General features: G+C 47.8%; 1 protein-coding gene and 1 long non-coding RNA gene across 7 annotated transcripts in view; one reads left to right on the forward strand and one right to left on the reverse strand.

Annotated features, from left to right (window-relative positions):
- Nucleotides 1-27277, forward strand: part of SLC12A8 (solute carrier family 12 member 8) — a 141290-nt gene that overhangs the window by 59852 nt on the left and 54161 nt on the right. For all 5 annotated transcript variants that reach the window (XM_086675176.1, XM_086675177.1, XM_086675173.1 and 2 more), the window contains exon 6: nt 23870-23983. In XM_086675176.1, the coding sequence (XP_086531302.1) occupies nt 23870-23983 (114 nt within the window). The remainder of the gene's footprint in view (nt 1-23869; nt 23984-27277) is intronic.
- Nucleotides 25-11129, reverse strand: LOC147577406 (uncharacterized). Of its 2 annotated transcripts, none has more exons than XR_015240241.1 (3): nt 10884-11129; nt 5831-5956; nt 25-727 (listed from the first exon to the last, which is right to left on the reverse strand). It is a non-coding gene; the product is annotated as an uncharacterized LOC147577406 (long non-coding RNA). The 2 variants fall into 2 exon arrangements; XR_015240242.1 differs by lacking the exon at nt 25-727 and adding an exon at nt 2111-2194 and having other exon boundaries at nt 5846-5956.

A 27277-nucleotide genomic window follows, 5' to 3' on the forward strand; every position in this document is an offset into this window, starting at 1 on the left:
TAGGTGCTTCATGAAATGTTTCACTTTCTTTTTTTTTTTTAATTTTTTTTTTTTTTTCAACGTTTATTTATTTTTGGGACAGAGAGAGACAGAGCATGAACGGGGGAGGGGCAGAGAGAGAGGGAGACACAGAATCGGAAACAGGCTCCAGGCTCTGAGCCATCAGCCCAGAGCCTGACGCGGGGCTCGAACCCACGGACCGCGAGATCGTGACCTGGCTGAAGTCGGACGCTTAACCGACTGCGCCACCCAGGCGCCCCTGTTTCACTTTCTTCAAAGAGGCATCTTCCAGTCTGCCTGAAGGATGAGTCAAGCCACCCTTGTTGTGAGAGCTGAGTTGGGGGAAAGGGTTGGGGACCCCTGCTTCAGTATTCAGTAAACATGGACTCGATTTTTCTCAGCTGGGCCTGGCACTCCAGTCAAAGTCCTTGGTTTGCCGTCTCCAGAGAATGAATACGCTGCAGACTTCTGTTGGCCAGAGAGCACCAGGTGCCTGACTTCCCAGAGAGTCTGCCTTGGACTTCTGGTTTTAATGCACCTCCTCTCCCATGGCCAGACGCCTGGTGCCATCCATCTGAGACTTTGGAGAATTTTGTGGGGTAAATCAGGTTGGTTTTCAGCTTCCCTTTGCTGGTTTGAGACTCCGTTTTCTCAGGTCTGATCTCAGGACCACTGGACCACCCAGCGTGTTTCAGCTTCCAAAATGTTGTTGCCGGTTCTCCCCATACTTGGGGATTTAGATACTAAAAACAAAACAAAGCAAAACAAAACAAAACAAAACAACCCTCTTTACTATGTATTAGTGGGATTTGTGGAAGGAACAAAACTAGGTACAGATATTCAGTCTGCCATCTTACCCCAAAGGTCTGGTGTTAATATTTTTAAATGACAAACTGACCATGTTTAAACATTTTTTTAAATTAGAGATTTTTTTCTCTAGAAAAAAGAAATTATCTCTCTTGCTCTGGCAGCCTCTGAGGTCTTGTCCTTAAGACTATAAACACTGTGTGGATTGTACCTCTGATTTGGGGAGCCACGTGTGAAAACCTTAATAATATTTTTTAAACATAAGGTTTCTGAGTGTTTATGAAGCTGCTTGGGATGATACTGTAGAAGAGATATGAAGAAGGCATTTTCTCTTGGTGGATTGCCACAATGTGATTTGTGACCTAGGGTCACAATAAATACTTGTGACTACTTGTTATCTCCAGTACGTGTGACCTTAGGTGGTGGTACTTCATCATCCCAGTCGGAAACTGTGAATTAGCATCGTGGAAACCCCCCCAAGTGACTGTACCTGTACGAGCTTTCCTCCCCCATTTTGGAGAGTTTGCAGCCTATAGGGAAACAAGTTTTAGGTATTGCTCTGAGGAAAATAGGACTCTGTGCTTGAAATATGTGGGAATAGTGACTAAGGAAAAAGCTTCAGTTGTCTAAAGAGGGTTCTATAATGGGCATCGGGGCTCACTAGGACTGAAAATAAACAGAGAAATAGTTTACTTAGAAATGAAACCTTAGCTTGGGGCGCCTGGGTGGCTCCGTTGGTTAAGTGTCCAACTTTGGCTCAGGTCATGATCTTGCAGTTTGTGAGTTTGAGCCCCGTATGGGACTCTGTGCTGTCAACCCAGAGCCTAGAGCCTGCTTCAGATTCTGTCTGTCTGTCTCTCTCTCTCTCTGCCCCTCCCCTGCTTGCTCTCTCTCTCTCTCACAAAAATAAGTAAACATTAAAAAAAAAAAAAGAAATGAAACCTTAGCTTGAAATGGGAAAATGCATTTATTCCTGAAAAGATTTTTCACTGTTCATTTTAAAGTTGTGTCTTGCTGACGCCTTGTCTTTCCCTGACTCCTTTATTGCCACTTTGTCCTTCCTTTGTCCTTTGTCTCTGTCTCTCTCCCACCCAAGCTTTATTTCCCTCTCTGTAATCAATTCCCTGCAATCAGTTAATCAAAAACCTTTTCTGAGCACTGCTATGTGCAGACCCAATGCTAGAAGTTTAGTTTATACACAGGGATAAGGTACAGTCTCTCTCCCCTAACCAAATAATCACCAGATGTGGGGTACGTGTTGTAAAGGAAAACACACTGGTAGGGGGTGGTGGAAGACCTTTACCTTGGAGTGTCAGAGAAGTCTTCAAGGAGAGGGCGACGTTTGAATGGACTGTGGAGGTTACTCGGCAGTTCATCTGGTGGCAAACTGGGCAGGGTGATCCCAAGGAAAGGGAACAGTATATATGAAGACATGGAGATGAAAAATGTATAAAAAATTTGAGAAAGCGCAGGAAGTTAGGTGTGCTGGAGCATAGGACCACGGGGTGGAGGGGGGTAGCTAGAAGGAAATAAGGTTCCTTAGGTTCAATGAAGAGCCATGTTCTGAGGAGACAGAGGGAAGCTCAGGAAACTCAGGGCTGCTGTGTAACCCCTGTGGATCCCAGTGCTCCAGAGATCTGCCTTGGTGAGAAATAGAACATTAGCTGGTCTCTCTGTTGAGATTAGAGTGGTAGCTGATACCTGCTGTCCCCTGCTGCCTTCTCTCAGAGTCTCCCTGTACATTCTTGCCAAGACAACACCTGGTTGGATAGGATGTCCTGGGGAATCTCTTGGACGGTGGACTCCTTCAGGACCAGGCTGTGGAGTCACCTTTGGCTCACACTGCCATCTCTGGTTCAGAGACGTGTCCAGGAAAGCAGGGCCGTAGGTTCCAAGGAAATCTTGGGGCAGAAATAAATTTTCATGACTCATATTCTCAAAAGACATAAGTATGACAGGTATCAAGGGTTTCCTGGATTGTCCACTACAGAGTGGCCAGTATTCATCCATGGGCTAAGAGGAGCTAGCCGATTTAAAAACTGGGGCTTAAACAACAGAAGTTAATTTTCTCACAGTTCTAGAGGCTAGAAGTCCAATATTAAGGTTCCAGCTGATTTGGTTCCTGATGAAGAATGTCTTCCTGGCTTGTAGACGGTCACCTTCTTTCTGTATCCTCACATGGCCTTCCCTCATTGTGCCTGTGTGCGTGTGTGTGTGTGTGTGTGTGTACACATGTGCAGGTTGGAAGAGGATAGGGAGAGAGGAAGAGAGAGAGAGGTAGGGAGTTTGGGAAAGAGTGTATGCAGTCACTAGCTCTCTGGTGTCTCTTCTTTTTTTTATTTTTTATTAAAAAAATTTTTTTTTAATGTTTATTTATTTTTGAGACAGAGAGAGACAGCATGAATGGGGGAGGGTCAGAGAGAGAGGGAGACACAGAATCGGAAGCAGGCTCCAGGCTCTGAGCCACCAGCCCAGAGCCTGACGCGGGGCTCGAACTCATGAACCGTGAGATCGTGACCTGAGGTCGGACGCTCAACCGACTGAGCCACCCAGGCGCCCCACTGGTGTCTCTTCTGATAAGGACACTAATCCTATCTGCTCAGTGCCCCACCCTTATGACCTTACTAACACCAATTACTTCCTTAGAGGATCCGTCTCCAAATATAGCCATTCTAGAGCTTCAACATATGGATTTGGGGGGGGGGGGGAGGGGGAGAGGGTGTGGGTTAGGTGGGGATGCAAGCATTCAGTCCATAATAGATAGTATATACTAAATTATAGTGTTAATTTATTTTTATTAAGAATAACATATTTAATTTTAAAATATGAAGTATGAAGTTTATTTCCTTATAGCCTTTTTTCTATCCCCCTTTTTGTTACATAATTGGGCTCACACCATATATAGTATTTTTTAAAGTTAAAATTAATGTAGCAACATTCAGAAGCCCCAGATGGAATGTGATATAAACATAGGCTTGATGACATGTCTTATCTTGAGGATTTTCTTAGTCCTTCTAGTTAGAAAAGCAAACAGATAAACAAAATAACTAGGAATAACTTTAGAACTCCACAGGAGGTTTAAAGATACAGAAATCCTAAACATGGAGCAAGGTCAGTGGGTTTTTCCTTTGAGTAGGGAAGTGACAGACTCCCAGTGGCTCTTTGAGAGCCCTGCCTGGGGTTAGTGTGGGTGCACAGGGGGAGAGCCTAAAGGCAGGGGACTGGGCCTCAAGCGTCCAGCTTACACTGCCAGGAGCCGTGGGGTAGAGAGGAAGACCAGATGCGATTTGGGAAAACAGCTTTGTGATCTCATTCTCTTGTTTCTAAATACCACTTCATTGTTTCCATCCCCTCCTTCCACCCCCCACCCCTCACTCTCTGTACACTCCACCACCACCACCACCATCAGGAACACACACTCCTTAAACACAAGCAAATAAAATTTATTTTAACCACGAGAGCCATGATTGTTTTGTTTCTTGTTAGTCTATGATCCAAAATAATAAGAAAATGCCCCAGATTCTGCTGTAAGTATTTGCTTTACCCCACACCACTGGCTGTGTGAATGCACGCACACATAAAAGCCACGCGGTGACTGCGCTGCTAACCTGGCCACCTGAGATGCTTTGTAGAAAGCACCCGGCCGCAGCGCCCGGCACCCGAACCCACGCACTTGACTTCCTCCCCTGAGTGTTGACCTGCCCCATCCACGAATCAGTGACTAATGCTTTCTCCGAACTGAGCTCATTTGTGCGGTTTCACGTGCGTGGTGTTTTGAGTCTCTCTCACACACATCCTCTCCTGGTGGATGGTAGGCTCCCTAATCAGGCACCAGGCGAGAAACCTGGGCGGGGCTGGGGTCCCTGCTTGCCCCCAGGCCCACATTAGTGCTCTAGATGGCTATCTTTCGCATGTGCAAATAAGGTCTGCCTCACAAGTCTGCAGCCCAGAACATAGTCTCTTTCACCCTGAACACTGGATCTAGAGATGTGAAGGGAAAAACTTCCTGGGCTACTCCAAGAATTGATGTTACTTTTCTGAAGAAGTGAAAATACTGCATTATGAAGGTATTTTGTTTTTGTTTTTGTTTTTTTGCAGGAGAAAACCTAATGATGAAGTGGTTCCCAAACTGTTACCCCACTCTTACTGCTTCCAAACTTGTTTCTAATAGGCCATCAGATTTTAATGTCGCATGTCTATATCAGTTGGTACATTACAAATCTCATACCTGTACCCTTGCCTGACTTTCTTTACTGAATGGCCCAGAAACAATTAATACTTTTGGAAACACTAAGTATATTTCTGCTTGTAAGTAGAGAAAAAAAAAATAAAGTGAAATAATTTATTAAGAGACAAAAAGTAGTGGGCCAAACCGCTATTCAAGATTTCTTGAATATAAAATCTGAAGAGAGCATAGTGACCAAGGAAGGTCATAGTAGCTAATGTTTATCAAATACTCCCCACGTGCCGGCACTCTACTGGGCATCATCTATCTCAATTTATCCTTACGGTGTCTGTGGGGTCAATGTGTTGTCATTGTCCTTGCCGTAAAGATAAGAAAACTGAGGTTCAGAGAGGTTGTCTTCCTCCTGACCACGCAGCTAGTAAGCCATGAAGCCGGAGTCTGACCCTGAGGGTCCATGTCCTTCTTAACCCTCAAACTCATGCTGCTCCTAGCCATGCTGTTGACTGAATTGTTAAATAAGCAGCACACTTACAGCGTGATGTTTAAAATGCACCTGGGAAGTTGTTCAGTAGTCGCTGCAACCATGGTTGCAGCGTTTGGCACTGGGAGATCTCTGGCCAGGGTCCCCTCAACCACTGCCTGTGCACTCTGGGCCAGGACCCTACCTCAGTTGCCTCCTAAAAGAACTTGATTTTAGATTTCATCATTCGTTAGAACTCAGCAGGCTGTGGTCCCTTTCCGAACCAACCCCTCATCTACTGGTATGCATGGTAGGTGTCACGGAAGGACACTGGCAAGAGCAGCAGGCTCCACTAGCGATTGGGGAGGGCCATGTACCTTCTGTTTCCTCACCTGTAAGACAGGGGGCTTCTTTCACTCCCCAGGTTGCTCCTTCCGGTCATACCCATCTCAGAACTCAACAGAACTTTGTATGATGCTGCCTGCCAGCACGTGAAACATAGCCTAAGTGAAAAAGTACAAGAACACGCTAAAAGACAGAGAGTAGAATCACAACTGGGCCCTTCTTCTATGTCTGCAAAAATAACAAAACAAAGCATCAGAAATAGCAGGGGCGCCTGGGTGGCTCAGTTGGTTGAGCGTCTGACTTCAGTTTAGGTCATGATCTCGCAGTTTGTGAGTTCGAGCCCCGCGTCGGGCTCTGTGCTGACAGCTCGGAGCCTGGAGCCTGCTTTGGATTCTGTGTTTCCTCCTCTGTCTGTCTCTCCCTCCCATGCTCATGCTCTCTCTGTGTCTGTCAATAATAAATGAAGGTTAAAAAAATTTTTTTTAATTTATAAAAAAAACACAAAAGAAATAGCAGAAGTGCTGGTGGAGGCCAAGAGAGTTTGGCAGGTAGTTGCAGAAAGTGCTGAGGGACGCAGAACTCAGCAGAGAGTACAGAGGTCACTCTTTCAGGCTGGAAGAGCCCCAAGGACAGGAAGCGCACCTTACCCTGTTTTCTATCCAGCACCTTAGAAAGGACCTGTCACATGGCTGGCTGTCAGTTACGCTTTGCTGAGCGACTGACTGGGAAAGGAACCAGAATAGATCAGGCTCCAATAAGGAGATGGACATAGTTCTAGAGAACACAAATCAGAGCAGCTTGTGGAAGTGTGATACCAGTTGTAGAGAATGAAGCCGATCAAACAGATTGTCAGAGCACAGACTCCAGACAAGTGGAATGGAAGGGTGGAAGGAGCGCCTGCCTGGGGGGCCAGCACACTGCACACTTAGTCCATTCGGCCTCCCTCTGTCTTCCTTCCATCCACCCACCAGGCAGTAGCTATGGAAGCTATTGGGTGACAGGGGTCAGGCTCCAGCATACAGTGGAGAATAAAATAGGTATGGTCCCTACCTCATGAACTATGGAGATGATTAGGGAAGGTCATTGTTAATGGCAAGAATATGCGCTTTTATGTATTTATTTATTATTACCATTTTTAATGTTTACTTATTTTTGAGAAAGAGAAAGCGCGAGCTGGGGAGGGGCAGAGAGAGAGGGGGACAGAGGATCTGAGGCAGGCTCTGTGCTGTAGCGCAGAGCCCGATGTGGGGTTGGAACTCAGGAACCACGAGATCATGACCTGAGCTGAAGTTGGATACTTAACCGACTGAGCCACCCAGGTGCCCCTGTGTTTTTATGATTAGTGCTACCAGAACCCAGGCTTCTTACAAGCTATGCGACGGCAGGCAAGTCACTGAAACCCTCTGAATTTGCTCGTCTGAAAAATGGAAATAAATGCCTCCCTGGAAGGGCATTTCTTAAGAATTAGAAATAATATTATATGTCAATAGTGGCTGTGGTTTTCTTTGAGTTTATGTATGTGTGTATATGGGGGAGGGTTCTCTCCCCACCCACCTCCCTGCTGCTTTCAAGAAAATAAGCACTTCCTGAATATTATGGAGAACAACATTTTGGTTTTATTGTTTTGATGATGATTTATTCTGTTAAATTTTTTCCTGCTCCTCACAAGCTGACAGAAAATGCTAGATATCGTAAGGTACAACACCTTAAAATCCTGATGCCAAAAATCATTAGAAACATTCAAAAGTAAATAAAATAGTAAATTCAAGCAGGAAATTGATAATTGTTGTTCCATGGAGGACCATTTTAAATTAAACATGCCAGATGTGATCATTATAAGAATAGTTCTCTGGGGATACCTGGATGGCTCAGTCTGTTAAACGTCCAACTTTGGCTCAGGTCATGATCTTGTAGTTCTTAGGTTCAAGCCCTGCGCACGGCTCTGTGCTGACAGCCCAGAGCCTAGAGCTTGCCTCAGATTCTGTGTCTCCCTCTCTCTGCCCCGCCCCTCCTGCCCCCTTCGTGCTCTGTCTCTTTCTTTCTTAAAAAAATAAATAAACATTAAAAAAAAAAAAAAAGGAATAGTTCTCTGTATGGTGCAGTCTTAAGTTCCTAAAGTCATAAAGAAACTTCAGTTATGGTCTAAAATAAACAATAGCAACCAAACAAACCCTATCCATTTTTCCATTTTTTTCTCCAAGTTCTATTTGAAGTCAGAGGAAAATCACTTTTTGCTTTCTTGCACTGCAGTAACTCGGGTGGAAGCCATTTTTCAGACCCTTAAATGTGCTCACAGAATGTTGGGAAGGAGGCACAAAAGACTGGGTTCCAGTCCTGGCCCTGTCACTCCCTCGCTCTGTGAACTCTGTCTGTGCTTCAGTTTCCTCATCTGGAAAAAAGAGAATAATGATACCTGCCTCACAGCTTGCTTCAGGGTTAAATGAGGTGATAAACCTTATTTTCTCAATTTTAAAACACCATCAAGTTTGAGACACACTAAATTTTCAGGTGGAAAAAACCATCACCTTAAGTCTACATGTTGATTGTAAGACATCCAAGTTTCAGGAAATCAAAATGAAAAGAAAAAATCAGAGTCAAATTGAGGAAATACAGTAAAAAGGAGTACCTGGCCATTAGGGGGATTCTAGATAAGGGTGGGGCTGTCTCACTGCCACGATGTCCTGTCCGAGGGTGGAGTAGCTGCAGCGTGTTGTGCGGGGACCTCCCTGTCCAGCAGTCTGAAACGGGGCCGTCTTTGCAGCATTTCTCTGGATGCCTCCTCCCAACCCCCAATCACATGCCAAGCCTGGTGTGGATCAGTTTGGACACATGATGGTTTCCTTCCTATGTGGAAGTTCCACCTTGTAAAGATCAGAAAATGCTTCAGCATTGTCTTCTGGACCAAAGAGGATACTCTCTCCCTGTATGAGTTTCTTTGACACAGACCTAGTGCCTCCCAGCCATTTTCATGTCACTGCACAGCCAGAAAATGATAATATTTGTATAGTACTCCAGGGTAAGGGAGGGACAGTCAGGCCAAGAGGCCAAAATCTTCACCATCTGGAACCCATTCTGGGCATTTAGCATGGCCCACCTCCTCTAGTTGGTTTCCCCCTGAAAAAGAAGGTGGAGGGGGAGGAGGAAAAGAAAAAGAGACAAGAAGGAAACCCTGGTAATGTTCACTGTTCTTTGCTGGAGAATTTTGAGGGCATTTTAGTGTTTCAAAGCATTTTTGCAATAATTGTCTTGTATAATGGTCTTGTATCTTGATCAACATACCCTTGGGCCTATGGATACCATAAACAAGAAAGTTTCCATACCTGTATGTGTGTCAGAACAACTAGGGAATCTTGTTACTGGTATAAATGTATATTTCCTAGTAGCCCAAGGCCTGAGAATCTGAATTGTAAGAAGTATACTCCAGGTGATTCTTCATGTGCCCACAGATCTAGGAACCACTGCCCTAAGGCCCTTGGAGAGTTTCACCTGGCACTATACTTTTTATGTCCTGCCTTATTCATATCCTTTCTTACCCTGTAAAGGTAGCCTTTCTGATGCAGTGGTCAAAACCTAGTCACATAGTAAGTTCCCTTGCATATGTGCTTAGTCCTGCCCCTGGTATATGAGGACACTACAATGAGCAGGGAATCTGCTTATCTGCTGGCCCAGAAACCCATCCTCCCAGGCTTGCAATTTTTAAAGAACAGTGTGTCAGTTTGGTTTGGGGGCTGCTTGCATCAGAATCACCTAGGAGCTCATTAGAAAAACACTCTGAATCAGACTATCAAATTTTGAACTAATAATCTGCATTTTAAATCAGCACAAGGGTAATTTTTTCTTTAACGTTTATTTATTTTTGAGACAGAGAGAGACAGAGTATGAATGGGGGAGGGTCAGAGAGAGGGAGACACAGAATCCAAAACAGGCTCCAGGCTCTGAGCTGTCAGCACAGAGCCTGACGCGGGGCTCGAACTCACAGACCGCGAGATCATGACCTGAGTCGAAGTCGGACGCCTAACTCACTGAGCCACCCAGGCGCCCCAGCACAAGGGTAATTTTTAATGCACGTTCAGATTTGGGACCTACTGCCTGTGGGTAATTTAATAATCCCATTGATCTCTGAGAGGTTAATTTCCAGGTAAATAAAGAGATTGTTACCTCCATCAAAGGCAGACCTTTTAACCATCCAAACACACAGCTAGCCCCTTCAAGTAACCAGCCTCCTTGCTTCTAGTACCATTATTGGGGTGGTAACCAGGGAAGGATGTTAAGGTCCAAGGAGCCAATGGTATTCTTAAAAGCTTGATATGATGGCTTGTATACGCATAAGATTCAACACATCCTGCCCTTGTTTGAGTTTAATCTGGCAGTTGGGATGTTTTCTCTCTGGCTGTTACGGGTCTCCCAATCCAAGTGGACCTTTCAGAGGAAGCAGTTGTAACTTAGGGTCCACAAGCCCCTGAAATTGCATGCAAAATCTTATATAAAAAAATATATTTTTCTAGGAGAGGGTCCAGAACTAGTGCCAGATTCTTAAAGGCATGGTTAGCCCAGAAAGGGGAAAGATTAAGGATTCAAACAGAGGAATTTTTAACGGTTAGAACTGGGGAGAATTGTAAACAAAGGCTCATGTCCTGGTAAGGATTTCTGAACGTGAGCACTCCGAGCCAACAACAAACCGTGACCTTCAGCATTTCTCAAAACTTACCTAGTTTGTCTCCTCGTTCCTTCCTGCCTCACTCCTTCTTTTAGGCTTGTATCTCTCTGGTTTTCTTCCCCAGTGTTCTTTTTTCTTTCTTGAACTCTCTGCCCTGTCTGGATCTTGTGCCATCCCTCCTCCTGTCCATTCCTTCTCTCCTCCTCTCCCTTGCTGCCCTAATTAGGAAGAGAGCATATGCTCTTTTATTTGTTCTACCTATAGAATAACATTTCATGTTGGTGGTTCTTGGTTTTAAAACTAGATGAATTGAATACTTAAGATTTCTTTGGAAGGGGGAGAAAATTATACCTTAGGTACCTGAATTCCTGGCTTTTTGGATCCGGCCTTTGATATATTGAAGGTTTTCTGTGGGCAGAAGTACTTACTCATCCTTGGCTGGAGGAGGGCAGGAGCAGACATGCCGCAGGCCTTCCTCTTGTTCTGAGTTGAAGAGTGATTGACCAGAATCCTGGGTACTCCCGCCCAGCTCCCACTAGTGATTATTTTCATTTGTTGGCTTTGACTGTGGAAGGCAGAGAAGCAACCTTTAGACTGAGGAGGCCATGGGAACACAGTCAAGGCTGCAGAAGGAAGTGAGAGCTAACACTGTCCAGCTCTACCCTTGTGTCTGCATTGGCTCTGTGAGCAGGAGGGGGTTTGGCCTGCTGGGCTCCCTGGCCAGTTCTGGGGATAAATGCCTGAAGCATGAAATCACTGGCTTGGGAGGGCTCTTTCACACTGACGGGGCCTGCCTGCCTCAACCCTGAACAGCTGGGAGTTCCAAGGAAGTGGAGGGTGACACCCTGAGGGATGGGCTAGTATGTGTGTCCTGCCTGTGCCCCCAGCTCCTCTCCTGCACACGGAAGTGTCCTCTGGCTGTGGGGAGTGGGCAGAATACCCTGCGTGGTTCTGTAGAAGAGCTAATAATGGCACTTCCTAGCTCAGGCATTTGGGGGGCACCTGCTGGATTGCGGTGGGTCTGTGAGAGACAAAGTCAGGGAGACGTGCCCTCATGTCGCTCACATTCGGGTGGGGAATGAGGCGACCACCTATATAGACACAGAACCGGACAGACGGTCCCAGGCTGAGGGTAGGTGGTGCAGAGAGGACCAGCTGAGAGCCGGGGTCTGTGGCTGGGCCTGGCTTTGTGGCCTGGGGAGCCTCTGAACACTGGCTGGAGGGGAGTGTGGGGTTTGCCACGGGAGCAGTTGGCAGGAAGGTGCTGCCTCCTGGGGGCTGGCAGTAGATGAAGGCCTAAATCAGACATCTGAAGATTATAGAATGGGGCCCTGTGTGAGCCTCCCCTTTACCCTCACTCTGGCCCCGGTGAGGCCAGTGCTAGAAGTTGCTGAGCTTGTGGCAGAAGTGGCCCCAGGCCTGCTTACCATCTAATTTATTTGTCACTCCAGTCACAGATCTTAACGCTCACTGGGGGCTGGGCCATGCGTGTTCATCTTCAGAGACTGTTTCCGAAGACATAGTGAGCCCTCTGGCACGGTGTTGGCCCAACCCCAGCACACAGGTGCTCGGGCCAGCACCGGGCAACGGAACAGCCCCTGGAATTCATTGCACTTGCCAGTGGATTTCTAGGCCCTGTAGAGAGTTGACAAGTGGCTGTAACTGCTGGCCCAATTTGAAACACCGCATCATATTTACAACAGTTGTCAGAGCCGTGGCTTTCGAATCAGACCCGGTGTTCAGAGTCCAGCTAGCCTATAATTTGTGGCATGGACTTTCTGACTGCCTGCCTCATTTCTGAAGAGCAGGTCACAATGCCTACCTTGCTGGATTGTCAAAGCATAAAATACGATAACGTACGAGTGTCGTAGCTGGCGCAAAGTGGTAAGAGGTCCGGTGTGGTAGCTGGAACCAAGTGGGTGCTCAATACGTTATTATCACTATCATTGTTTTTCCTGGACACGTATGTCCCTGGGGGTCCCTGGGTTATATTCCACGACTCCAAGCTTCTCTAGCTTCAAGATCTGGGGATCTTGTCAAAATGAAGATTCTGATTCTGTAGGGGTGGGGGTGGGGAGGGGAGAGGAGAGAGCTGAGATTCTGCATTTGTAACAGGCTCCAACCTAGTCCTGCCTAGAGGAGTGTCCTCTTTCCTCCCTTGTCTTTGCTCTCTGCCCTATCGTGCCTCCCCTGCCACCCAGGTCAGCTGGTCATCAGAACACTTCCTGGGCTCTACTGAAAAATACTCTCAGGCAACAGGTGTGAGCTGGGACCGGCCCAGGCAGGATATATGGTTGCCCCTTCCCACTGAGCACCCCCAGTTGTTGCATCCATCTGGGGATGAGGAGAGGATCCTGAGAGAGGAGGGAACTTGTCCCTGATTTTGAGGAGCTCCTAATCTGTTGGGGGGACTGTATGAACACACCTTACTGTCCCTGCAGAAAGGCATGCAAAGGCTTACAAAGGAACACGCAGACCAAGAAACCTGCCATCAAGGAACACACTCAAACCAAACTGCATCCTCTCTGGGGCTTCAGCAACCTGGGAGGTGGCAGGTGCCCTGCCCTGCTTGCCCTTCTCAGAGACAGAAGACTGAGGGGCTGAGAGGAGAGCATCCCTGGCAGCCGCCCTGGAGGGAGGTGTGTACACAGCATGGGCACTAGCCCAGGGCAGCCCTGGGTAAAGGCATATCCGTTTAAGGCCAGTTCTCATTAAGTGGGACCTGTGTCAACTGCTCCCAGGCCTGGGGTCATAGTGACTGTGAGGTTCTCGAAAGTGGGATCATGTGCTAAAAGCAAGGCTGGGATAACAGTGCCCTTGACTTTACTGTAGTTTTGGGTGGGAGCTGGATATGGGTGTTATTGAGAAACTGCATTCTGTGCATCTTGACAGCTTTGCCTCAAATCCCCGCCCCCATCCCCCATCCTACTCCCCACCGCTGGCGAATAAAACTCCATAGGTTCTCGATGTCAGCAAAGGGAGCCCTGATTTCTGCCGAAGCTCCTGAGAATATGGTGCTTTCTCCTAAAATCTGCCCACAGGAATGGCGATGAGATGGCTCACTGAGTGGCTCCACTCGGCAAGAGCTGAGCTCCCATACCTTTGCCAGAGGCGTCCACCACTAGGAATAGTTGTTCGTACCTGGGGCTTTGCCCCTCACTTTCTGAAAAGCTGCAGCCAGGAAGCTCCCTTTATTCTCTATTTCTGCATCTGCAAAGCAGAGAGGAGCCCAGGCCAGAAACAGGGATACAATGATGGTCCCTGCAGGGGGCACTGTGGAAACAAGTGACTTGTTTATGTTTTATTGAGGTTAAACATATGTGACATAAAATTTGCCATTTCAACCATTTTTTAAATGTACAATCCAGTGGCATTTATTACATTCCTCACGTTGTGCAACCATGATGACTTTCTGCTTCTAAGAAACTATGTCTATTAAGCAATAACTACCCATCCCTCCCCCACAGCCCCTGGTGACCTCTATTCTATTTTCTGTCTTTATGAATTTGCCTGTTCTAGATGTTTTGTGTAACTGGAACCTTACCATATTTGTCCTTTTGTATTTTTTTCACTTAGCATAATGTTTTTGAGGTTCACCCATGTCGCAGTATGTGTCAGTATTTCATTCCTTTGTATGGTTGAATAATATTATGTTGTATGGACATACCACATTCTGTTTATCCATTCATCTGTTGGTGAGCATTTGGGTTGTTTCCATTGTTAATTATTAATATTTTATGGGTTTTGTATGTTTCCTGGGTCTAGACACTGGAGACACACCAGGAAATAAGACAGCATGGTTCTTGCCCCCACCTGGTAGGTAGCCAGGCAGGGACAACAGAGAGACGAGTGCTGTCACAGGACCTGTGAGGACCTACCGGGCACACTGGATGGGGGCTTGGCCACACTGGGTTCTGGTCTTGCCTGACCAGCCGTTAACTGTGCGGGGTTCTTTTTCAGGCTTCAGTCTTCCCATCTGTAAAATGGATTTGAGGCTAAAGGCCTCTGTGGCACTATCATTTCATGGTCCTATGATGCTGAATCTTCTGCTATGGAATTCTAAGAGAACATTTGCTTCCCTTCTTTTTTGGGTAGGGCGTGTGGTGGGAAAGAGGTACCTATGGCTGTAGAAGTGGGGACAGGAAGGGGCGTCTGGGAATTTGAGTATTTCCAGCAGAGTGCCTGGCAGGAGGGTGGGCTTGCTGACACAACTGTGATTGTCTTGCTGACAACCCCCTGCGGGAGGCCACTTAACCTCTTACCCCCCACCCTCCTTCTTAGTTGCCTGCCCCAGAGGGTGTCCAGGCAAGACTAGGGAAGGTCAGAACTCTTGACGGCCAAAGGGGCTAGAGTTGTGTAGGAACAGCCCATTTGGGGGGACTACCAGTTGGGTTAGGATTATTTTGGGGCCTCTGGGCCTGGAGTTTAAGCAGGATGGGACTTGGGATGTCAGAGGCCAGGACGGCCAGAAGGAGTAAGTGGTGGCTGGGTGGAACCCACAGCCAGGGTGGAGATTTCCTGTCCAAACAGCCACTTATCCTGGCGGGAGAGTGCATTCCTTTACCCTAGGAGATAAGAAGGCCCGATTTTCCTCTCAGGGTTCCTTTGAGCTGCGAGCAGCCACTGGAGACTCTGTAGCCCCCTCAGTGGGGGCCCCAGCCTGACCAGCTCATGCTCCTGGCTCCCCTCCCAGGCTCCCTGCATCCTTGAGTGAGCACTGACCCCAGCAGTGGCAGCCAAGGGTTGAATCTAGCCTCCTCTGTGCTTTGGTTTCTTTACCTGAAAAATGCACCTATCTTGTAGGATCGTTCTGAGCTAATATACTTAAAGGGCTTAGAATAGTGACTGGGATAAAGCCTTACTCAGGGTGTGTGGCAATTGCTAGTCTTATCCCAAGATACCTCTTTGTTTCCTGGGCCCAGGAAAAGTTCCCACCAAAGTCAGGCCCTTTCATGTTCTGGGGCATTTGACAGTTCTTTTCTCTGTAGGCATCTCCAGGCAAAAATTTCTTATCTCAGCTGGCTGACCCCAAGGCAAGAAAAGATTCATTAAGCATTTAAAATAGAGTCCATTTCAGCAGACTGAACAATTTCTTGGGTATTAGAAGTCATTCTTTGTCAAGACAAGGTTCTTCCTCCCTTTCACAAGTGAGGACTCCTTTGCTCAGAAAGAATCTCTGAACAGTCCATCCTAGATTGTAGGGATTGTAAGGGTTGGCAGGAGCCTCTCTTGTTATGGGAAACTTTCAGCCACCCCCTTGAAGAGGGCACCCCTAACCTCTCCCCGCAGACCCTTCATCCCTTGGGTTGCCCAGCCTTGGGGGCTTTCCGGCACTGTTCCCGCCAGCCAGTTGTCCTTCAGGGTGGAGGCCATCCCCAGGGGCCTCGAGGCTCCAGACTGCTCCTCCCTGTGCCCTCTGGGCAGGCACAGCCCCACTTCAGACTTCCCTTCTGGCCGCTGCTGGAATGCCCAGCCCTCCCTCTGTGTATTTTCTCTCTGGGTGGGGGCCTGGGAGCTGGAAACCCTGCTCACATCCTCTCCCCACCCTCTCTTTGGAGGACCAAACTCCAAAGAGGCCAAAGCCAGAGAGGAGACTGTGGTGTGGGGAAGGCTAGCAGCTCGCTGCCCAGAACTCCCGTGGGGAAGGAAAGCTGTGCTGTGGGTGGGCATCTTGGGAGCCTCTTCCAAACCTATCATCATTTCCCTTCTGTCTCTCCAGTCTGTGGTCAACACAGCCCCAACCAATACAGCCTGACCCAGTTCAAGTTCAGAGCACTTCTGTGGAGTACCTGTAATGGACTGAGATTGTTATGACCCAGTTTAATGAGATAGCCCTGCAGACTGGGGCTCGGTACTCTGTGGGCTCCGGGCTGGACTCCAAGCTAGGGCCACAGTTCTGCTTCCAGCTCTCATGCTTTGCATAGCTGGTTTGCATCTCTGAGCTCAGCTGTCAAAATGGGTCCACGGATTAGACCATGAAGGTTCGTTATCTGCACTAGTGGAGGGCACCCAAGATGCTGTAATAACCAACAGGAGACCTAGTAGCAGTACTTGTAATCCATAATTGCTTTGTTTCCTTAACATATTCAGGAATGTGACGGCAAGCTGATGTCACAGTTCTGTAGCACATGTTGTATCACCACCACAGGGAAGGGAGGGGGCATCAGGGAGGTAGGGGGTGGTGCTGTGATGTTCTAAAAGCTAGTTTGGGATTTTAGGTCTGCTGCTGGAAATCAGTGGTATAATTGGACTCTGGGTACTGAGTGTTAAGAATGAGCTTCTGGGGGGCGCCTGGGTGGCTTAGCTTGTTAAGCGTCCGACTTCGGCTCAGGTCATGATCTCACGGTTCATGAGTTTGAGCTCCACATCAGATTCTCCGCTATTAGCACAGAGCCTGCTTCAGATCTTCTGTCCCCCCTGCCCCCACGGCTTCTCCGCCCCTCCCCTGCTCATGCTTTCTCTCTCAAAAATAAACATTAAAAAAAAAAAAAGAGTGGGCTTCTGGCTGGGCCACTTTCAGAATTAGAAGGGATCTAAAACATCACCTGGTAGGCTCTGCACCTGCACCTGGGTGTGTGGTCTGCATCACCTGGGCGCTCAGTAAGGGTGCGGAACCTTGGGCTCGTCCCAGAGTGACAGTCAGAATTTGTATTTCAAAGGGAAAAAGGACTCACTCACTGTCCCCCAGGAACCAGGGCACCAACCCCTGTATCTAGACTCTTGGTTCTCTTCTCCCAAATCCATGCTCTTTGGGCCCAAGTTGACTGCCCCGCCCCTTTGCAGCTCCCGGGAGCTAACACCACAGCCCAGATGAGGAAAAACTCCACTGGCCAGTGCAAGCAGGCAGAGGCATGCAGGTTGAACTGCCCATCTTTGTCCACCTTGGACTGTCTGGGGTTGGGCAGTGTCTGAGTAAATTGGGGGGCTGCTTGGGCAAGAACTCTGTGGGGCACTTAGTAGCAGGATGGGGCCCTGGACACTCTCTTTCTTCCCTTTTTCACTGACCTATCTTTGTGAGGCTATTTCAGACCTGTTCTCTCCCTTAAGCTGCAGATCTCTCCCCACAGGGTGACAACCTAGAGTGGTCACAACAGCCCCGGAGGTTGGGCGGACCCTCAGGCCACCATTCCAGCACCACCATCAGGGAGGGCCTGAGGGGAGGGGTGTGTGTGCAGCATGATGCTGGGCTCCTGGGAGAGGCACCCAATTCGTGTTTCCCCTACTGCAGGCCTACTGTACTTCCTCCTCGACTGGGAGCCTCTGCTGGCCCCTCTCCTCGTGGCCTTGTCCCCATCCCTCCCCCACTCCTCCACCACGTTGTTTTGGTGTGTGTCCCTTCCCAGAACCTCGGCCTCTCCTTTCCTTTTCCTTGCAGAGTTGCTCTTCCTGTGATCCCTCAGGCCCCAGCCCGCCCTCTGGGGCCCTCCCTGCCTTCCTCTCTCCCAGGCCCTTCCTCCGCTCTTTCTATTCCTGGTTGGACCAACCTCTCCCATTGTCCATTCCCAGGAAAGGGCTGTCTTGCTGGTCGGGGTTGGGGGCGGAGTGAGGGACCTGAGCCAAGAAGAAAGCCGGTGCCGGTGCCGGAAGCCCCTGCCTCCCCCACACCCCCCCAGCTCTACTCACAGCAAGGTGCCCCCCACCCCTGCCCCATTGCCAGTGTCATTTTTAGAAATCTCACTTTCTAAGTTAGTCAGCAGCAGCAATCTGACACCCACATGTGGGGGCTGATGACTTCCCGACTGCCTCTTCTAATTTCAGCAGACCCCAGAGGTGGGGCCGGCAGGAGTGGGGGAGCGACAGGTGCCACAGGAAGCTTCCCAGCAGCCACCTGACCAGAGGGCTTGGGAGCTGCGGTTTGTCACAACTTGTGACCAGGGCAGACAGCCTTGGGCCAGGGCAAGGTGGCTGGGTTCCCATGAGTACTCCTTGGGAGCAGACAGCAGACCCTGAAGAATCAGGGCCCACTCATGGCAACCAGAGGAGCTGTGTTACCAGATTCTGGGAAGAAAGGCCAGGGCTTTCTGTAGATGACCTTCAAGCATCTTCCCTCTGCCCGTTCCTGCCTGGACTTTGTCTTGATTTATTTTCTCCCTCTATGTCTCCCCACTCCACCCCCATTCTGTTTTTGTTGTTCCTAAAAGCACATAGCTCAAATGGGGCCAAAGTATTTTTGGTAAATACAGAAACAGATGTTCGGGTCAAACCCAGATACATTCACATGTGGCAGGTGCAGGCACTGAGCATCCCGGGCCTTTCAGAGTTGGAAGATGTCAGCTGAGAATGCCCCAGATTGGCTCCCTGTTTAACCAGCAGAGGAACTGAGAGGTTTACAGGGGCAAAAACACAAGCCTTAGAGATCTCTGGGGAAACAGCTCGGGATGAATTACAGAGAGACAGTATGGTAGATGGAAAACTTTGAATTCAGACAGATCTGGGTCCAAGCTAGGCTCTGCCTTCTTCTAGCTATTCAAGCCTCAGCCAGTCATATACCCCTTGGTACATGTGGCATTCCACAGGGGAGACCCTCTGTTAGCCCCCTGCAGATGGAGAGAGGGAGATCCTGTGATCTTTGGGGGGGTGGGTTTCAGGGGTTGATGAGAATCTATGCTGTATGCCTTAGCACTATCCCCCTGGGGAAAAGATGTCCCCAGAAGAGTTTGTCCCACAGACCACAGGCCTGCCCAGGACCAAAGCTGGCTCCCTCTTGGTGGGGAGGGCAGTGCTGGGGATCTGGGAACTGGTCTCCTACAGGAGAGGCAATAGCTGTAATACAGGCAGGTCTGGCTGTGTGACCTTGGACAAGATTCTGTGCCTTCCTGAGCCAACTGTCCTTATATCTGATCTTGCAGGGTAGTTATGGGAATCGGGGATGACATTGTAGAGGACTTACTTCCCAGTAATTGGTGCATAGGAGGTGCTCAGTAAAGGGCTGCACGTCAGTGTGTTCAGAAGAGAGGTTGCCCTGTGATGTCCTTGAAGATGGAACCTGCACAATCCTGTGCACAGAGAGACTCCTCACTGCCTGGCAAGGACTGCGGTATGAAACTTTGCCGGCTGTGTCACCTGGGGCTGCTGCCACTGCGAGGCAGGGCATGGTAGCAGTCAGGACATGGGACGCTGTAGGGGTGCACGGCCTGGTGGAAGTCTCAGGTGCAGAAGCAGCCCTAGTGTGGAAGTCCTGAACTTCGGGGTACATGTCCCTCAAAGAGACTTCAAAGGCCTGGGAACCTCCAAATGATGTGTAAAATGTGCTGTCCGTGGGGACAGCTTTCAACAGATTCTCAAATGGGGCCAAAACTAGCCAAATTAAGAACCTTTGTTCTGGATGTCAGTACATCAGGCTTGAGGACGCACTGTAAGAGGACATGGCAGGTGGGGTCCTCTCAGCCCTGTGCCCTGGATATGACCAGCTGATCTCACCCCATGCCTCAGCCAGCAAGTACAAGCCAGGCAGGGACATCAGTGCCTGAACTGGGCACCCACCCTGCCATAAGCTTGAGGTTCAGCTTGACTTGGCTTGGGGTGTGGGATAGAGACTGGGTCCCCAGAAGTTGGGGTGGGGACCAGTAGGGCCAAACCTCGTTGGGGGCTGGCTCAGGACTGGGGGCCTGAGGTGGTGAGGTTGTAAGGGGGTGGGAGTCATAAGGGCCTGGGAAGGTAAAGGCAGAGGAAATGAAGCAGGTCCATTATGCAAACTTCTGGAGCTCCTTCTCATCCATTGGAAAGTGGCACTTGTGCCTGAGGTCTGTCCCTGCCTGAGTGGGCTTGACCAAATAGTCATCAAATGATCTCTCTGGGCCTTGGATTCTAGTCTGAGGGTGATCACTGCAGGATCTTACCTCAGAGCCTTATTTGGAGACCTCAGGCGTGTCTCATGGAGGTGTGGCTGAGTTAATTTTAGTTTATTCGCAGGTGGGATCTGCTCAGCCCTGTGCTCTCTCTTTCATTTCCTTCCTTCCTTCCTTCCTTCCTTCCTTCCTTCCTTCCTTCCTTCCTTCCTCTCCCTCCCCGCCCTCCTCTCCCTCCCTTCTTTCCTCTTTCTTTCTTTCTTTCTTTCTTTCTTTCTTTCTTTCTTCCTTTCTTTTTCTTTTTTTATCTGCCCCATCTTTTATTTTTTCTCATAAATCACTGAAATCATTTCTAGAAGCAGATAGAGTATAAATAGAAAAGAAGAAAGAAAGAAAGAAAGAAAGGATACTTGTTTACAAAGAAGTTGTCTAGAGAAGGTAGGCTTTCAGTCCTGGGATGTTTTGTTTGTTTTTCTGAAAGATATAGTTGGTTTTTTGGTAAGTCGATTTTAACTTGTGAAAGACAATGTGGAACACTTGTAAAAAGAAAAGAGAAATTGCTCATAATTGCATTATATAGATATCCATAGTTAGTATGTTGTGTGTTTCCTTCTAGTCTTTTCTTACACGTGTATATTGAAACTCTTTTGGTATTTGTACTATAAATGATATCCAGGTTTCTTGCTTCACCATGTATCGTACATAACATGGACAATTTTCTGTGGTGCTAAAAGCCCTTTATAAACATTTAAAATACTTCAGTTCCCCATAGTTAGGCATTTAGACTCCCCATTTTACATCATTATAAGTAAAGCATTGAAATGTTTCTGTCCATAAAGTTCTTTTCAAAGTTAAGATGATTTCCTTGAGAAAGATTCAGAAGCACATCTGAAGGGAGAGGGCTGTCTCAGCAGCATGTCGGCGTGAGCATGTGCTGGGGAATGCGTGGGGCCGCATCTGTCATAGGCCCTGCAGAGACAGGGGATGAGGCAGGCCTCCTCACAGACCCCCATGAGAGCCAAGTGTCTTAGGCTCTCAATCTGTGGTTCTTGGTGGGGTGGAGGGAGAGAAGACTCATCCATGGGGCCTGGGCAAAGCCTTCATATACCCCTCTCTGACTGAGCTCCCATGGGCCTCCTCTGCAGGGATCAGTGAAGCCTGATGAGGTGTTTCTGTCCTGCACGGCTGGCCCGCCCAGCATGCCCACAGCCCTGCATTCAGATGGGCCTTCAGACCTGTGCAGCATTCCAGCTTGGCTGAACTCTGTTCCAAGGCAGGCTGGGCTTGGTGTTCACCTCAGAAAGGCTAGTCAGTGGGGTCAGCCAGCGGATAAACTAAAGTTAACTCAGCCATTATTGCTTTTTTGTTAATGAGGGGAAGACCAGCTGTGAAGATGCCAAACCATTCAGAAATGTTGCACAGTACTTGGGATTTAATGTCTCAGGACAAATTCCGCATTCAGGCAGAAGAAAGCAATCGACAGTGATTTTAAGTCCTGACCGGACTCCCAAGGGTCCCTTGTGCTTCACTGAGCTTTCATTTTATTATTTTTTTAAAAAATATTTTTCCTATTAAGTTATGAATCTTGGAAGCTGTGAAAAGCGCTGATGATCTCACTGGGCTCATGAGTGAGCAGGAGCTCTTTTGTGGATTGAGGCCCAGGGGGAAGCTAAGCCCTGAGGTAGGTGGAGGACAGTCGGGCAGGAAATTCTGTCACCACAGCTCCAGGGGTCGGCTGGAGTGGTGGCTAGACGCCCATCCTATGTGGTTGTGGGGGTTGAGGGAAGGAGGGCAGGACTGGCTTCTCTTAGGCTATAGTTAACAGGAACAAACTAACTCATTCTCAGAGATGAGATTCAAAAGCAGAGGCTGGATATCCTGGATGTTCCTGAGCCTAAGAATACTTGATCTGGATCTTAAACTTCCACAGCCCACTAACATGTCACAGATGCTCTTCAAAGTGACCTCCTTTGACAAAGAAACAAAATAGGCTTAAAACCACCTGAAAAATTTTATTGAAGTCAGTGTACAAATGTTTAAAATGCTTTGAAGAACTTGGATCTGAGATGTTCTTGCTAAAAAGCAGCCTATGAACAAGTCAAAGTGAAAGCATGGATTCGAGATGTGCCCATAGCCAAGATCTAAGAGAAAGATTCTTCTTAATGTGACCCATATTTGCCACCTACCTCTTGTGTGACAGGCACAGTGCTTGACTCTTGAGGGCAGACATTTGGATTTCTCGCCCCAAGGAGTCTAGTTGGGGTAAGATCTAATATGGCCAGTCACAGTACGAGGGCACTTAGGAGGAATTGATTCTGATCAGGAGTTGATGTAAAAGCCAAAGGAAGTAGCATTAGAGATGGGCTTTAAAAGTGAGCATGGCGGGGCGCCTGGGTGGCTCAGTCAGTTAAGCGTCCAACTTCGTCTCAGGTCATGATCTTGCGGTTTGTGAGCTCGAGCCGCGCATCGGGCTCTGTGCTGACAGCTCAGAGCCTGGAGCCTGCTTCGGATTCTGTGTCTCCCTCTCCCTCTCTCTGCCCCTCCCCCACTCATACTCAGTCTCTCTTTCTCTCTCAAAAATAAATAAACATTTAAAAAAAAAAAGAATGAGCATGGCAATGGGGCACCTGAGTGGCTCAGTCAGTTGAGCATCAGACTATGGCTCAGGTCATGATCTCACAGTTCATGAGTTTGAGCCCCTCATCAGGCTCTCTGCTGTCAGTGCAGAATCTGCTTCACATCCTCTATCTTCCTCTCCCTATGTCCCTCCCCCCTCTCACAAATCAATAAACATAAAAAAAAAAAAAAGTGAGCATGGCATTGATGCTTAGAGATGTGGGAGAATGCTTAGAGATGTGGGATTACTGGTGTTCTTGGGGAGAGTCATTTTTGTGACTTCTGGGCAGAGGAAAGGCAGGAAATGGTGGCATGTTGCCTGGTTGTAGAGGGCTTTGATATTCATCTTAAGGAGTTTGGACTATATTCTGCAGCTAACAGGGACCCATGGAAAGGTTTTTGAAGAGGGAAGGTAGCTTAATTTTTTCAATTAACAGAAAATACATAGATACACACTCAGTGAAAGATTCCAGCTATACGGAAATCTGTAAAGAAAAAAGAAGAAAAGGAAAAAAGAAAATGCTCCCTTTCCCAGAGGTAACTATTGTTCTCCTTCAAGTCATTTTATCTACCTATATCTGTAGATAAAGACATACAAAATCCAGCCCTGGAAGTGTTAAGGCCGATTCTGTCAGACTTCTTCCTTTTCCTTTCTCTCACAGACACGCTCCTACCTTTTTTTTTTTTTTAAGTTTATTTATGTATTTTGAGAGAGAGAGAGGAGAGAGAGAGAGAGCGGGGAAGGGGTAGAGAGAGAGGGAGAGAGAGAATCTCAAGCAGGCCCTGTGCTGTCAGCGCAGAGCCTGACCCTGGGCTCTATCCCATGACCCTGGGATCATGACCTGAGCCAAAATCAAGAGTCAGACGCTCAACCAACTGAGCCACCCAGGCACCTCAGACCCCTACCTTTTAATATTTAAATTTATATAAGCTAGGACTGTAATCTAGGGAAGCCTGCATGCTGTATCTTCTCACTTGACTCATTTTTGCTCTCCTTTGTATTATTTCAGAGCACGGTTTTATTGGGTATTCACCAGAACTGCTACAGAACAACACTCTGCCAGATTACAGCCCCGGAGAGTCTTTTTTCACTGTTTTTGGGGTGTTCTTCCCAGCGGCTACAGGTATAGTAATTTGGATCCTTTTTCACTCCCGCATTAGGGGTATAAATGCTTGGTTTCTAAAACTCAGTATTATAAATGGCCTGCATATGCTCCTAGGATGTCTATCTGACTTTAGAGATGGCCTTAGCTTTGATTAAAAAGCTATTAACAGAGAGTTTGCTTGTCCATAATTCCTGAAGGCTCCAGCATTATTTATTCTTCCTTACCCTCCATACCTATCTATTGAAACCTCTTGGCCCGGTCAGTACAGGAGACATATTTCTCTTAGGGCTGAGCAGGATGGATTCCTTAGCAGGGCAAGCTGCCCCTTCCACCACAGAATGGGTGCAAACTTGGTCTAGAAACTCCCCTCCTCCCTACCCCAACCTGTGAGTCTTCTCCAGGGGGCAGAGAAATGCCATTGTCTTCTCCCTGTACTGGGTGTGGGTGAGATCAGGACCCTTGGACAATGAATGAATCTCCCTGCCCTACCTTCCCCATTTTTCTGCTCTACAGTGGCCAGGGAGGAGCGTTACAAAGCTGAGATCCCTCTAGAAATCTTGTCTTAGGCTCCAGGCCTTGGCCCGGAAGGTGGTAAGCGAACATGTGGACTGAATGATCATAAGAAATAACCATTTGCTAGAGACTGGACTTGTCCCATGGCACAGACTCAGAGAAGCATTTTACTCTTGATCAGGCCGCATCAATGGCCTGGAGTATGGCTGATCTTGTCTCCGTGTCCTTCTCCCCTCTTCCCTCTGCTTGCCTTCATGTGGCTATTTCCTTGCTCATGATCCTCTCCTCAAATAACATAGGGATAGAAAAAGGAGGAGAAGCTACTAGGATGTTGAAACTTTAAAAGGCTGCCCGTGACAAATGCTGGCAAGGATGTGGAAAAACTGGAACTCTCATACACTGTGCAACCATTTTGGAAAACAGTAGGATGATTTCTTAAAAATTGAACAGTCTATGGCCATAGCACCGTAAATGTGTCTGATCTTGGGAGGTAAGCAGGGCTGTGCCTGGTTAGTGCGTGGATGGGCGACTGCCTGGGAATACCAGGTACTATATAGGCTTAAAAGAAAGAAACCTAAATATACACCCAGCCATTCCCTCCTGGTTATCCGCTGCAGAGAAGTGAAAACATGTAAAGACTTGTGCATGACTGTTTTCAACGTTTATTTATTTTTGGGACAGAGAGAGACAGAGCATGAACGGGGGAGGGGCAGAGAGAGAGGGAGACACAGAATCGGAAACAGGCTCCAGGCTCTGAGCCATCAGCCCAGAGCCTGACGCGGGGCTCGAACTCCCGGACCGCGAGATCGTGACCTGGCTGAAGTCGACGCTTAACCGACTGTGCCACCCAGGTGCCCCGTGCATGACTGTTAAAAGCAGTTTAATTTGTAATAGTCATGAACTAGAAATAATTCAAATATTCATCAACTGACAAATAGATAAATTATGGTATAGCCATCCATGTAAAACTACTCAACAATAAAAAGGAATGAGCTATTGATACCTGCAACAATACAGATGGACCTCAAAATAACAGTGCTGCACAGGGCACCTGGGTGGCTCAGTTGGTTAAGCGTCCCACTTCAGGTCAGGTCTTGATCTTACGGTTTGGTTCATGAGTTTGAGCCCTGCATTGGGTTGTGTGCTGACAGCTCAGAGCCTGGATCCTGCTTGTGAGCCCCTCCCCTGCTTGCGCTCTCTCTCTCTCTCTCTCTCAAAAATAAATATTAAAAAAAATTAATGGTGCTGCAAGAAAGAAGTCAGACAAAAACAAGTACTTTTTTTAAAAGATAAAATTATACAAAACTCCATTTATATAAAATTCTAGAAAATGCAGACTATAGTAACAGAAGGGAGATCAGTGGATGGGGAATAGGGGTGTGGGGAGCAGGAGGGAGGGACAAGGAAATTTGGGGGTATGAAACACTATTCTGGACTGTGGTGATAGGTTCACAGGTGTATCCCTATGTCACAACTTTCCAGATTATGACACTTTAAACGTGTGCAGCTTATTGTATATTAGTTACACCTCAGTAAAGCTGTGCAAATGAAAAAAATGAACAATGTTAATCGCCTTTAATCAGCTTTCCTGAATCCCACTCTGGCCTCCAGCAATGCATGTTTTCTCTGCTTTTCACAATCAAGCACTGGGGCTTTGTGCTCCTGTCTCCATTTCCTGCCTCCTGTTGCCCTTGTCCATGCTCTCCTTTTGGAATTCCGAGCCTGCCTCTCTACTGAAATGGCCTTTCCAGAGTCTTCAGTGGCTGCCATGCTATTCAGTTCAACTATCATCTCTAGTTTCTCAGTGCATTTGACTGGCAACCTCCACTTCCTCCTTTTCTCTTGCCTTCTCTGATGTAGCACCTCCTGGTCTGCCCCCTGCCTCTCTGACTTGCCTATTTGGGTACATCCTCTTCTGCCTGCCCATTAAATTTTGGGGTTTTTCTCTTCTTTCTCTACTGTTTTCCTTAGAATCTCATCCATGCCTACTGTTCAATGACCACTCACAAGACTGATGACTCCCAGACTTGTACCTCTAGCCCAGATTTCTCTAAGCTTCATATCATATACTTAGTTGCTTACCTGGCATTATCCACTGGGTATCTCAGACCCAACAGGTTCAGAACCAAGCCCATCCCACCCATCCCCCAACTGGTTCTTCTCCTTTACTCTTGATCTCAGGAAATGGCATCTCCATCCAAACAATTGCTCACGCCAGTAATGGGGAGTTATTCATGATAACGTCCTCTTTCTCACCAGTACCCTCCAAGTCCTCCTAAAGGAACTTCTCCTTTACTTCCTACTTCTTTCCACCTCTACCACCTGACCACTCTGGTCCAAGCCTCATCTCTCAATAGATCACCACAGCAGTCTCCTACCTGACCCACCGCCCTGACCCCCACCCCCCAGGCTGACCACAGAAGTGAGCTTGGAGCTAGGCCTCAGGAGTGGCAGGTAGAATCTTGGTCCACAAATCCAGATGTGCCAGAAGTAATGCATCTCTTTCATTTTTATGAAATGAAAAGAGTCAGTCTCTGACTCAGTCTTCATTCTGCCAGGATGATTAAAAATGGATGTCAGTCATTCATCAATGCCTCTACATTGCCCTGCCATCTTGTTCCAGGGTCTTAGGGTCTTACCAAGTCCCAAGGCATGTCTGGCTTTTCATCATTGTACACACAGCCAGATGTCCTGTCTGCACATCTGTTCAAGTACATGCTCAAGTACATAGGGAGCCCTATGCTTTAGAGCCTATGCACTTTCCAGGCCCTTCTTCCAGGGGTCTTATGGGGCTCCTGC

This window comes from Puma concolor, chromosome C2 (genome assembly GCF_028749965.1).
Source record: "Puma concolor isolate L17-30 chromosome C2, mPumCon1.1.hap2, whole genome shotgun sequence".
Classification (NCBI taxonomy): Eukaryota; Metazoa; Chordata; class Mammalia; order Carnivora; family Felidae; genus Puma; species Puma concolor.